The sequence below is a fragment of the Nicrophorus vespilloides genome, unplaced genomic scaffold (assembly GCF_001412225.1).
Source record: "Nicrophorus vespilloides isolate i.1.1-1 unplaced genomic scaffold, Nicve_v1.0, whole genome shotgun sequence".
NCBI lineage: Eukaryota > Metazoa > Arthropoda > Insecta > Coleoptera > Silphidae > Nicrophorus > Nicrophorus vespilloides.
The window spans coordinates 335,448-345,977 of NW_017100087.1; the positions used below are offsets into that span (position 1 = coordinate 335,448).

At 31.1% G+C, this 10,530-nt stretch overlaps 5 protein-coding genes across 8 annotated transcripts; 2 read left to right on the plus strand and 3 right to left on the minus strand.

Annotated features, from left to right (window-relative positions):
- Positions 1–1,575: 1,575 nt before the first annotated feature.
- LOC108567327 (conserved oligomeric Golgi complex subunit 8) lies at positions 1,576–3,591 on the minus strand. Its single transcript, XM_017927719.1, has 5 exons — positions 3,407–3,591; positions 2,882–3,351; positions 2,612–2,825; positions 2,387–2,559; positions 1,576–2,324 (listed from the first exon to the last, which is right to left on the minus strand). The coding sequence occupies exons 1-5, from the start codon at positions 3,456–3,458 to the stop codon at positions 1,623–1,625; spliced, it is 1,611 nt and encodes a 536-aa protein (XP_017783208.1). The 5' UTR covers positions 3,459–3,591; the 3' UTR covers positions 1,576–1,622.
- Positions 3,592–3,706: 115 nt separating this feature from the next.
- Positions 3,707–5,006, plus strand: LOC108567330 (galactosylgalactosylxylosylprotein 3-beta-glucuronosyltransferase I). Its single transcript, XM_017927725.1, has 4 exons — positions 3,707–3,884; positions 3,938–4,281; positions 4,342–4,488; positions 4,565–5,006. Exons 1-4 carry the CDS (start codon positions 3,779–3,781, stop codon positions 4,928–4,930), a joined length of 963 nt encoding a protein of 320 aa, XP_017783214.1. The 5' UTR covers positions 3,707–3,778; the 3' UTR covers positions 4,931–5,006.
- LOC108567331 (autophagy protein 12-like) lies at positions 4,899–5,541 on the minus strand. Its single transcript, XM_017927726.1, has 3 exons — positions 5,360–5,541; positions 5,158–5,294; positions 4,899–5,101 (listed from the first exon to the last, which is right to left on the minus strand). The coding sequence occupies exons 1-3, from the start codon at positions 5,448–5,450 to the stop codon at positions 4,979–4,981; spliced, it is 351 nt and encodes a 116-aa protein (XP_017783215.1). The 5' UTR covers positions 5,451–5,541; the 3' UTR covers positions 4,899–4,978.
- Positions 5,542–5,595: 54 nt separating this feature from the next.
- Positions 5,596–7,678, plus strand: LOC108567329 (myb-like protein X). 4 transcript variants are annotated; one of them, XM_017927723.1, is made up of 6 exons: positions 5,599–5,689; positions 5,753–6,887; positions 6,976–7,182; positions 7,243–7,392; positions 7,455–7,549; positions 7,642–7,678. In XM_017927723.1, coding segments are annotated over exons 1-6 (1,590 nt in total). In that variant the 5' UTR covers positions 5,599–5,688; the 3' UTR covers positions 7,644–7,678. The 4 variants fall into 4 exon arrangements, with proteins under 4 accessions (XP_017783211.1, XP_017783212.1, XP_017783209.1 ...); XM_017927722.1 differs by lacking the exon at positions 7,642–7,678 and having other exon boundaries at positions 5,596–5,661; positions 7,455–7,586; XM_017927720.1 differs by lacking the exon at positions 7,642–7,678 and having other exon boundaries at positions 7,455–7,586.
- An 85-nt stretch (positions 7,679–7,763) lies between these two features.
- LOC108567267 (tudor domain-containing protein 3) lies at positions 7,764–9,803 on the minus strand. Its single transcript, XM_017927625.1, has 4 exons — positions 9,677–9,803; positions 9,538–9,616; positions 9,414–9,479; positions 7,764–9,366 (listed from the first exon to the last, which is right to left on the minus strand). The coding sequence occupies exons 1-4, from the start codon at positions 9,727–9,729 to the stop codon at positions 7,879–7,881; spliced, it is 1,686 nt and encodes a 561-aa protein (XP_017783114.1). The 5' UTR covers positions 9,730–9,803; the 3' UTR covers positions 7,764–7,878.
- Positions 9,804–10,530: the final 727 nt, after the last annotated feature.

Here is a 10,530-nt window from a genome sequence, read left to right on the forward strand (position 1 = left end):
ATGAAAAGTAAATATTACTATTTGCACAACAAATCGTTATAACTACAGTTACCAAAGATAAAGGCAATGATGCGCTGCGAGGTAATGTTGAACGTATGTTCGCAAAGTGAGTTGGAGGAGTTGAATCTCACTATATTTAAAATCAAGTTAAGAGACCACTTCTCCACTAACTTTAAAGAACATGGATGTATCCTCGTATGGAATTATAATGTTGCACGTCCGATCTTCAAAGCGCGTTGTTTAAATTTCTAAAACATGGAAGAGTTAGATCTGGCAATATTTTAAAATGTAATGTCAAAGACCCAACCTTCCACCTTCCAAAAATTCATGTCTGCCCAAAATCGAGGAGTTCTTGAAGAAGAGACTTACCTGGTTGATGAACGCGTGTGTTTGAGGGAAACACCTCGGAACTAATAAAGTTCGAAACTCTACGTGTAGGAATTTTATATTGGTATTAAGACAATCCTTTATTTATTCACTGATATCGATGAGCCAATAAATTCGGTCCGATTACGATCACGAGTGTCATCACTATCTGTCCCTATCTCTTTCCGTGGCCAATGAGTTTAAATTTTATTAAAAATTGAAGAAAAAAATTCCAAATATATAAATGTCACGTATTAATTATGTACAATACGTTTTTATCGTATGAACAAATAGATGAGGCAAGTTCACTGAATCCAAACTTGATTCATATAAGATGTTCCACAATATTCAATATGGGAGAGTATTTGAGTTCTGATTACTACTGATATATACAACAATCGTTGATGAAATTTGTATGGATAACCTGATGTTCGATATGCGACAGTTTAAAACCGGAACGAGACAATCCGTTTTTTTACACGTTACAATTACATAAATTATTTTTTCGCCGCACCTTGCCTTGTCGCTTTTCGCTTGATAAGATAAAGCAATAGCTAGCTGAAAAACTGATTTCTTTGAAACTACTAAGCGTAAAGTATAATTGACTAATAAAGCATTATATAAATATACAAAACATAAGTTAATGATAGAACTATGAGATTTATAGAAAATACTTTCCCTTGAAGTGTATGAATCTTATTAATTGAACTTATTTCAAATTGTCTTACGTAATGTATAAATGTAATTTTTTAAATGTATTTATTAATATCAATTGATTTCGTTATTAATAAATAACTAACTTAATTATGATTCTTTATTTGTTCTTAAGAATTATTTATTTAAGTTAAGAGCTCATGAAATAATACTTTTTACTTTTCCAATGAAAGTATGATCTATCTAACTTGGATTAGATACCTCATGTTTGAGTTTACTATTGATAAGACATTGGGCTCTCTGTTTGTACAATTTGTTTGCTATTTCTGTAAACATTTACATTTTCTATGAAGACGAAGTAAATTTGAAAGTAGTTTCATCGAGATACGTAGATATATATAAATAAATACATTACCTGTTATTTAATTCCTTATACTTTTATCTCGTTCAAGTGTTTTCGCCTACATTCTATTTTTTTAAGCGATGGTATCTATCAATTTTGATGACTTTTAACAGATAAGGAGTTTGAACAAAGCAAATAGGAGAGCAAATGAAACGATTTTTTTTAATGTACAGTATATATAAAAGAATATCATATAATTTCATTCGGGAACAATTTTCTGCGGCAACAAAGGTCTAATATTAGCGATAATTTGATCTCGATTAAATATCGTTATGCCCTTGTCCTGTAATGTCTGTACTCCGATTCCTAAATACTGAGCGATGTTGGTGGGTTGGTAGATGATATGAAAGCATTTCTGTATATAGGGAAGAAAGTCGTCGGCAAACGCCATGCAAAGACGCGTGAATGCGTCTTTGGCGTTCGCTGTAAAAGCTTGATGTTCTTGCCCGTACAATACCAACAAACCATCGGCTACTTTAACCAGAGATTCTTGCATAATATCGGTGACATCATTGACGGATGCGATAGGCGCGCACAACCTCAAGCTATTGAAACTGATTAAAACTTTATTAGCATATTCGGCTAACGGATAAAATTCCAATAAGCTGTCCGGCGGCTGCAGAGGATCCTCGTTCCGGCTCTTCCAAGATAACTTCGAGAAGTTCTTGTTGATCAACGTAAACTTCTCCATATTTGCCTCATACTCGATAGTTGCATTTTGTATGTTTCTTTGAAAATTGCTAACAATTGCTTCCAAAAATATAGGCACCAACATTAACCTGAAGTCGCATCCAACCTTTCCAAAAGACAATCCGAAGTACATGCATTGTCCGAGAAACGAATCCAGTGATGCAGTGCAGCTTGCCAAATCATTTTTCAACGTTGTCAGAAATACCGATATCTTTAGATGAAAAACACATATTTGTTAATTTAATATCTTGATACATCCTACTTAATTATTACCTTTTGGTTCAACCAGGCAAAGAATATGCAATTTTGATTTACATTCTGATACTTCCCATTATTAACCAATAAGGGATTATGATCATCATCATTAAAAACTGCTCTATATTGAGTTACAATGTTAAACAAATTAACTCTAGTAACTTCAATTGTTCTACTTAAATGCTGATTCACTAAAATAATAAAATAATTATAATATATTAGGAATATTTTTAAGCTTCTTACAGTCATTTGTTGGAATCTGTTTCAGACTATCTTCCAGCCAACTGTTCCTTGCTTGCAAAAATTTCAATCTAAGCTCAGGCTCTGAGAAAGAACCCATCCTTCTTAAATGACCAACAATTTCCAAACACTTGGGTAATTGTATATCTTTATGCAATTGCTTCAACAATTGATGCAATAATATCTGCCACAGCTTATCAACTTCAGCAGATATAGTCTAAAAATAAACTAATGGTTATTACATAAATTACTTTAAATTAAAAAAAAATCAACCTGAAAGATTTCAATATCTGGATGTTTGGTGTGCAACCTATGCACATAAGCTGCCAATTCCAAAGCCTGATCATAGGAATCATCTTTAATAAAATTATCCATCAGCTGAGAAAGTTCCAAAATTTCAACCAACTTAACACTTCTTGTCAAAGTTAATGAGTTTAACTTCCTTAAATTACTGAATTTGTTGCTTTCAATAAGAAACTCTTCACATTTCTGTTCAAACTTTGGAACATGTTCCAATAAGCTGTTCAACTTTCCTTCAACTGCATTGAATTGTGCTGAAGACTGTTTTGAGCATTCAGCAGTCTGAATGAAAGATTTATAATTTTTCACAGCCAAATCCTGTGTTTGCTCAAAAATTGACAATTTTTCATCATGCAATCTCTTAGGTTCTTTTAGCAGTTCTTCGCACCTGTATGTACCTAATTTCCTGATATACTCATTAAAACTTTTCTTTTCTCCCAGCTCTGAAACATGTAAACATAAATAATACAATTTATAATATTAAATAAAAATATTTACTTGTGAAGTCATCAAAAAGTAAATTCAACAGTGCAACTTCAGAATTTTCCATATTTTAATATTGATTATTAATTAGTGCACAGATATGAAGTCTATATACTTGACACTATTTGGCACAACAAAACCATTGGCATTTTATAGTAGGACTGAATGTGACACATCAACAGCTGATTGTACTGGATTCTACCGTCATTAAAGAGTACTCGCATGCCCTCTGCAATGATACATTAGAAGTTTTAATCGACCTCTGCAGATATCTGCGGGTTGCATCCAACAAAGCTATTTTTTTACTTTATTTGCATGTTGCGGATGGATGTGTCATAGGTGGTGTCTCAGTTTGGGTTATTGGTTACCCTGCATATTTTTAATTAAATGGAAATGTTTAATAATCTGGAAATGAGAATAAAGCGTTTTGTGATTTGGTTCTTTGGTTTATCAATTTTAATAATCATATACAAACTAAGTATAATAGAATCTGGTAATTAAACAATTACTCTATCTACAAAATATTTATTTCTTATTTCTTTTTAGATGTTGAAAAGTTGCAATTTCTTAAAGAAACTCTGTTTTTGAATAAAGAACAGTTGCAATTGTCACATCATCAATTGTTACTTGTCGAGCATTTGTACCAAAACAAAGTAGGTGGTGGATTGCCCACAATATATGCAATAACCCCAACATATTACAGACATGTACAAAAAGCAGAATTAACTAGAATCTCACAAACATTGGCTTTGGTACCAAATATACATTGGGTCGTTGTTGAAGATTCTGAGGAGAAAACAGATTTGGTTAGAAGAATACTCAATGACTCTAATATTATATTTACTCATCTCAATGCCAAGACTCCACCATTCGAGCAGCTAAAAGATAAGGTGCAAAGGTGTAATAATTTCATGTTTTACAGATGATTATATTCATTGTTATTAATATAGGATCCCAGGTGGAAAAAGCACAGAGGTGTGGAGCAGAGGAATGCAGGATTGAAATGGCTTAGAGATCATTTGAAAGTCAATGAAGATAAAGGTGTTGTTTACTTCATGGATGATGACAACACTTACAGTATTAAATTATTTAAAGAGGTATTTGATGCTATTTTCATGTAATTTTGAGTATTTATTTTCATAATTTATTTTTATAATTTTATTTTTGTTACAGATATCTAAAGTAAAGAGGGTTGGAGTGTGGCCTGTTGGTTTAGTAGGTGGTCTAAATGCTGAATTACCTATTCTTGATGAAAAAACTGGTAAAGTGATTGGCTATAAAAGTGGATGGAAGCCAGATCGCCCTTTTGCCATAGACATGGCAGGATTTGCTATTAATTTAGATTTAATACTAACTAAATTACAAGCAAATTTTTCTTACAAAATGGAGCATGGCTTGCAAGAAAGCGAGTTTTTAAGTTTCTTTACAACAAAAGAAAATCTTGAGCCTTTAGCATCAAACTGTACAGAAGTTTATGTATGGCATACAAGGACTGAGAAACCAAAAATTAATGGTTTAATTCCAGATTTAGAAGTTTAATAAAAATTAAATAAGGAACACATGATTATTCAGAATAATAAATATTTTTTAACCCCATGCCTGTGTTTTACAATAATGCAATACTAGTGTTCCTTCAGTGCTATAGCAATCGTAGAGATTCTTGACAATCTGGTCAGGAGATGGTGCAAATGTTTGATTAACATATAAGAACTGAAACATGAGTACTTTTACATTGCTAAACATAATTAATATTACTATGAAATTACCAGTCTTTCTTGAGGTTCCAATTTCAGGTATTTTTTCATAAAATCAATAATCCATCCAATTGGTTTGTTAGATTCAACTGACCACTTTTTCTTTTTCATAATTGGAGCATTACCTGTTGGCTTTAAAAGTATATCAACTGGAAAAAAATATATAAATATTAGAATGAAACATTCAAGAAAACAAAACATAACATATATTTACTTTTTTGTTTTTCTGTTTTACTTTCACCATCTGTACCAGAATCTTCTTGGTTAATATTTGTATTATGTGCGGTATCATTGTTGTCACACATCTTCTATTTGTTTCCTTTATAATATAATATATTCAAAAACAATCTAGCAATGGCTTATAATGGATTCTATCATTCGATTCTATACCAATATGCATATAGAGAATTGTTGCCAATATTGTGAAGTAAAATTGGTAGCACTGATAAAATTATTTTCTAATTGAGTGCATCGTGTGTCATGCTTTTTCTGGATTTTTTGGATATTGAACAAGTTGTACGAATTTCCGTTGGAAAAATATAGAGTTGGATTATTTTTCAGATAATAAAAGGAGTGTGATAATTTATTTCAACGCGTTCTATTTTAGTGATGGAAGTGGTTTCCAGTCTGTTGGTGGATGAGCGAGAAGATGGTGAAATTGTGGATGACGAAGATGTGGACTTTGAAGAAATTTCTGACTATTCGATGCCTTCCTGCGGTGGTAAGTCTGATTACAGTCGGAACATAATAAGGGCAATTTCTTTGAGTAGCATCAGTGGAGATTCAGATGATAGGGACAGTGAGGACCAGAAGAACAAGTTTTACTTTCCAACTAAGAAAAGAAGAAGGCATGGAAGAGTGCATATACATAAGCGAAGAAGGAGAATTTCGATTTCTTCTTCTTCTGAAGATGAGAAGCTAGATAGTAGAACATTGAAGCAATTAAAAGAAGCTGTCAGAATCAATGTTTCTGATGAATTTCATCATAATTCTCTTAGGACAAGGTTGAAAGGCATGATTGATCCTGATTCTCAAGATGAAGAATGTTTGAGGACGATGGCATTAATTACACAAAGTAATGATAAACCTAAAAATGAAGAAAATGAAATACATGATAATGAAAAAGATGATCATGATAAAGAATTATCTGAATTAAGATTAGAAGCACTGAAATCAGCTTTTCTAAAAAAATATATAGAAAGAAAAAGAAGGAAAGAAATTAATGACAAAGAAAATGAGGAACACAAGAAAGTGGAAGAAAATGTAGACATTGAAGAAGATGTAGATGTGATGAGAGCTATGCTTTTAGCTTCCATGTCCAAGAAAATCACTGAATTACCTCCCAGCTCAACTCCAATTGTACAAAAACATCTTCCAAGTAAACCAACATTTATTGTGAAGCCACTAATCATCAATCTTAACTCTGATTCAGACTCAGATAGTGATAATAATAATAAAACTCAACAAAATCCTAAAATTAGTGAAAATGTTACTGCACTTTTAAGGAAACAAAGAGAAGAGTTTGAAGCTAAGGAAGAAGCAAAAGAAGAAGCTCTTCTGGATAAATCAGTAGTTAAGTTACTTTCCAAAGCACAGCAAAAAGAATATCAGTTACTCCAAGAAAAATTACTTCAGGCAAAAAATCTTCAAGTTAAGAAACTTTTAAATGGTGTCCATAACAACAAAGATGCAACATCGAAGAAAAAATCACTGCTGGATTTACAAGTACAGAAAGATGGAAGGTATTTAAGAATTTACAACAAGATTTACTTTTTTGTTTCGTTTCTCTCCTCTTTTTCTTTCTTCTACGTTTTTGTTTGCAAAATGCAGGTTTCAAATGAAAGGTAAGTATAAGGAATTGGCTCCACTGAAGAAATTGGTAGATCAAGCAAATCTTGTTCGGAAGCAGCAAGATGAAAAGACTAAGAGGCTACTCAAGGAATTGAATGAAGCTAAGCTGAAATTAGCATCTGACCATAAAATGTATTCCAATATGGTTCAGAAATTGTTGAAAGCTAAAGAAAATATAGATAAACGGTAAGCAAATGTAATAGAAAAAATGTCTCTTGTTGTGGAATTTTTAAAGATAACTTTTAGCACAAATGTGAACAAAATTGAGCTCAAAGCACCTTTAGTTGAAAATACTGAAGCAAAAAATGTACCTGTAGAGGTAACACCTCCAGTTGATAAAAATGCAATTGATACAACAAATGAGGTGTCTAAATATGTATCACCATTGGATCATAGGTATATTTGATAGAAGTATTATTAAAGTATACTTGATATCAGTAATTATTTTTGTTTTTAAGGGAAATCAAACAACCAAATGCCAATCCCTTGGAGTTCCTTTGTCCATACGAACTATTTGGTGTGTGCAGAGATAAAGATTGCAACTTCAATCATTGTACGTAATGTATATATTTGTTATTATAAAGTTCTAAATTTATAATAGATTTTGTTTATTTTTATCTATTTGTTTTTTCATAAATTAAAAAGAAACAATATTAGGATGAGAAAATTATATATTAAAAAAAAGGAGATAAAACAAAAAGTGTCAATATTATTTTTATACATTTTTTTTAGATATTACATTAGATAATAATTTAATTATAGTTGTTATTTGTTAAATTTTTTTAATAAATTATTTTGAACAATATTTGTTTATTATTTGTGGGTGAGATTTAAACGATTCTCATATGAACCTAGTAGAAAACAATATAAATCGCATAATTGCTAGAATTTATTTTTATATGAACCTGAGAATTCCCTCCTTGAATATTTATGTTTATTCTGGTTGAGATGCGTTTGATCCTGCTCTACATCTGTTATTGGTATACAATCTGCATGTAACACTTCTTCCATATTTCCATAATCATTAAACTGAACAACACATGTTTTCTGGGTGAGTCCTGTTACAGTTGCATTATAGTATTTGTTGTCCTCCCAATATTTAGCCATACATTGATCCCCAATTTTAAATTGCCATTTATTTGATTCTGGTGGATTGTTACGTCCCAGGTTCAAGTGTTGGCGGAAAGCTTTTGCAGCAAATGTTCCGTTCACGTCGACATTCATCTTTGCCATATTCTGAGTCAATTTAGTCATATTTGTATTTGATTTAACAACGTCATGCTCAATCTTAGTATCTTCTGGCATATTAGAAATAACTGGTTTGTTTTCATTATTAATCTTTAAATCGGCATTCCTATTCTTATAAGTGTTCTTGTTATCAAATTTATTCCCGTAAACTCCTTTCACATCATTGCTATTTTTATTCCCATAACCGTTTCTCATATCAGAGTTACTTTTAATAGCATTACCGAAATTATTTTTAACCGGTGCTCCTCCTCTATTATCATATTTGTTTTTATTATAAACTCCTCGAGGGTCATAATTCTTTTTAAATCCAATGCTACTTTTATTATCGTAGTAAGCATTTTTATTTTCAAACCCATTTTTAGCCTCATAGTTATATACATTAGCGTTATTAGTTAATTCAGGTTTTTTTCTGTTATCATATGTATTATAATCATTAGTGTCAATGGACAATTTATTTTCCAAAAAGTCGAATAGAGAAACATTCTCTGATGGTTTCTGCATTTGCTTCTCATCTTCAAGTAGTTCTTTTCTGCCACGCCTTCCGCCAACCTTCCGATCTCTTTGACTATTCTCTTGTAAATTTCTAATAACTTTTATGGGTTTGGTACCACCACCAAATACCTTCTTCACAGCACCACTTGTGGCTTCAGCAATTGCATCTTGCCTCTGGGATTCAAATTCACTTGATTCATTTTTGGGACCATCCTTATCATTAACCAATGATTTGAAGTTTTTATCATTTGAGACCATAAGTTTCTTGCCAAAATTAACCCATGGTGGAGGTCCTTCACCATCACCACCAGTATTTCCACGATTATGATTTGAAATATTTTTGTTTACTTCCCATTTTTCATATAATGCTTCTACTCTTCCACCTAACACTGAACAATTCTGGGGTGTTAATAAAATATACCCAGAACTAATTTTAGCATTTTTCAATAAAAGCTTGGTTCCTGGTGCTGTTTTGTTTAAACTTAATTGAGATATTTGCTCAGTTTCAATTGCCTGACAGTGGCTATGGCCATCAGTCAAAATCAGTTTAAGCATTCTAGGCGCAGCCTGAGAATCTTCATTTGCTTTTGGAGCAGAAACATTCCTGAGTTTTTGAATTTGAACAACCAGCTAAAATAAAAACAATGAAGAAATATTTACAAAATTTTCACAATTACCTTAGGAATTTGCTTTTGCCCTAGAAGTGGTGAGAGGACTGATTTGCCAATATCTTTCAAGTCCGTCTGAAACATTTAAAAAAAATAAGGTTTTGCTTACAATTTGTTAGTTGAGATAACTTACGTTTATTGCATTCTGTATGATATCCTTCGTAGATTTTACATTCTCACTGACACATACCAATCCTTCTGCAGTTATTTGCCTTAAAAGGAAAAGATAATAATCTCATGTTGCAGATTTTACTATATAAATATTTAGTTACCATCCTTCATCTTGCAGAATTTCCATCGTAGAATCTTCTTTACTTTTGCTCATATTTTATTAAATTACAAAGTAATCACAAATCAAAATTATAGGTTAATTCACTGAGAAACTGAGAAATACGTTTATTTTTGACATTTTATTATGGAAAAAACGTTGCCATCCAGGCAAAGTTATGCAATTTTGGTTGCATATACTATAATATAATTTAATGAATTTTTATGAACTAATTCAGAATTATATTTTGATGAGCATAATTTAGATTAATATGTTTTTAAGTAAATATAACACTTGCAATAAACATTTTATTATTCTTATAATTATGTGTTTTTTTTTAATTTATAAAAAAGATGAATATCAATTTATTGGCTCTATTTCTACCCCTTTCGAGTTTATCGGTCTCCACAATTTTTTGTTGTTTTTTGAGAATTGAACCAACGATCTTTTGTATCAGATTTTCGTAACACAGGTGACCATAGAATTATGTGTTTGCCAATAAATTCTTTAATTAGGAAGAATATATGTTTCAAAATTTTATTGTCATATAAAATTTGATTTAATTTTCTATTTGTTGATATATGACTGTTATAGTAAATATTATTATTATATTAAGATTATATGTATACACCACAACTTCCAAAGACAAAAGTATTTGTTGTAGATTCTTCATGGGGCAAATAATACCACGTTGCATTCATAAAATGTATCATTGTATCCATAATTTTTCCATGTTCATAAGCTGAAAATATGAAAGTTAATTTTTAATAGTCATATGTGGTTTATGTGGTAATGAATAATGCAAACAATTTTATTTCATGATTTACAATATTATAAATCATACTTGAGTGTACATGT

Excerpts from the sequence above, each read along its gene's own strand:
- LOC108567327 (XM_017927719.1), bottom strand. The coding sequence starts at position 3,458 with ATGGAAAATTCTGAAGTTGCACTGTTGAATTTACTTTTTGATGACTTC. Across the intron at positions 3,352-3,406 it reads ACTTTTTGATGACTTCACAA|AGCTGGGAGAAAAGAAAAGT; the intron begins GTAAATATTTTT and ends TACATGTTTCAG. Across the intron at positions 2,826-2,881 it reads CAGATATTGAAATCTTTCAG|ACTATATCTGCTGAAGTTGA; the intron begins GTTGATTTTTTT and ends GTTTATTTTTAG.
- LOC108567330 (XM_017927725.1), top strand. The coding sequence starts at position 3,779 with ATGGAAATGTTTAATAATCTGGAAATGAGAATAAAGCGTTTTGTGATT. Across the intron at positions 4,282-4,341 it reads TCGAGCAGCTAAAAGATAAG|GATCCCAGGTGGAAAAAGCA; the intron begins GTGCAAAGGTGT and ends TTATTAATATAG. Across the intron at positions 4,489-4,564 it reads GTATTAAATTATTTAAAGAG|ATATCTAAAGTAAAGAGGGT; the intron begins GTATTTGATGCT and ends TTTTTGTTACAG.
- LOC108567331 (XM_017927726.1), bottom strand. The coding sequence starts at position 5,450 with ATGTGTGACAACAATGATACCGCACATAATACAAATATTAACCAAGAA. Across the intron at positions 5,295-5,359 it reads TAAAACAGAAAAACAAAAAA|TTGATATACTTTTAAAGCCA; the intron begins GTAAATATATGT and ends ATTTTTTTCCAG. Across the intron at positions 5,102-5,157 it reads TGGAACCTCAAGAAAGACTG|TTCTTATATGTTAATCAAAC; the intron begins GTAATTTCATAG and ends CTCATGTTTCAG.
- LOC108567329 (XM_017927720.1), top strand. Across the intron at positions 6,888-6,975 it reads CAAGTACAGAAAGATGGAAG|GTTTCAAATGAAAGGTAAGT; the intron begins GTATTTAAGAAT and ends TGCAAAATGCAG. Across the intron at positions 7,183-7,242 it reads AAAGAAAATATAGATAAACG|CACAAATGTGAACAAAATTG; the intron begins GTAAGCAAATGT and ends GATAACTTTTAG.
- LOC108567267 (XM_017927625.1), bottom strand. The coding sequence starts at position 9,729 with ATGAGCAAAAGTAAAGAAGATTCTACGATGGAAATTCTGCAAGATGAA. Across the intron at positions 9,617-9,676 it reads ATTCTGCAAGATGAAGGATG|GCAAATAACTGCAGAAGGAT; the intron begins GTAACTAAATAT and ends TTTCCTTTTAAG. Across the intron at positions 9,480-9,537 it reads TCATACAGAATGCAATAAAC|ACGGACTTGAAAGATATTGG; the intron begins GTAAGTTATCTC and ends TAAATGTTTCAG.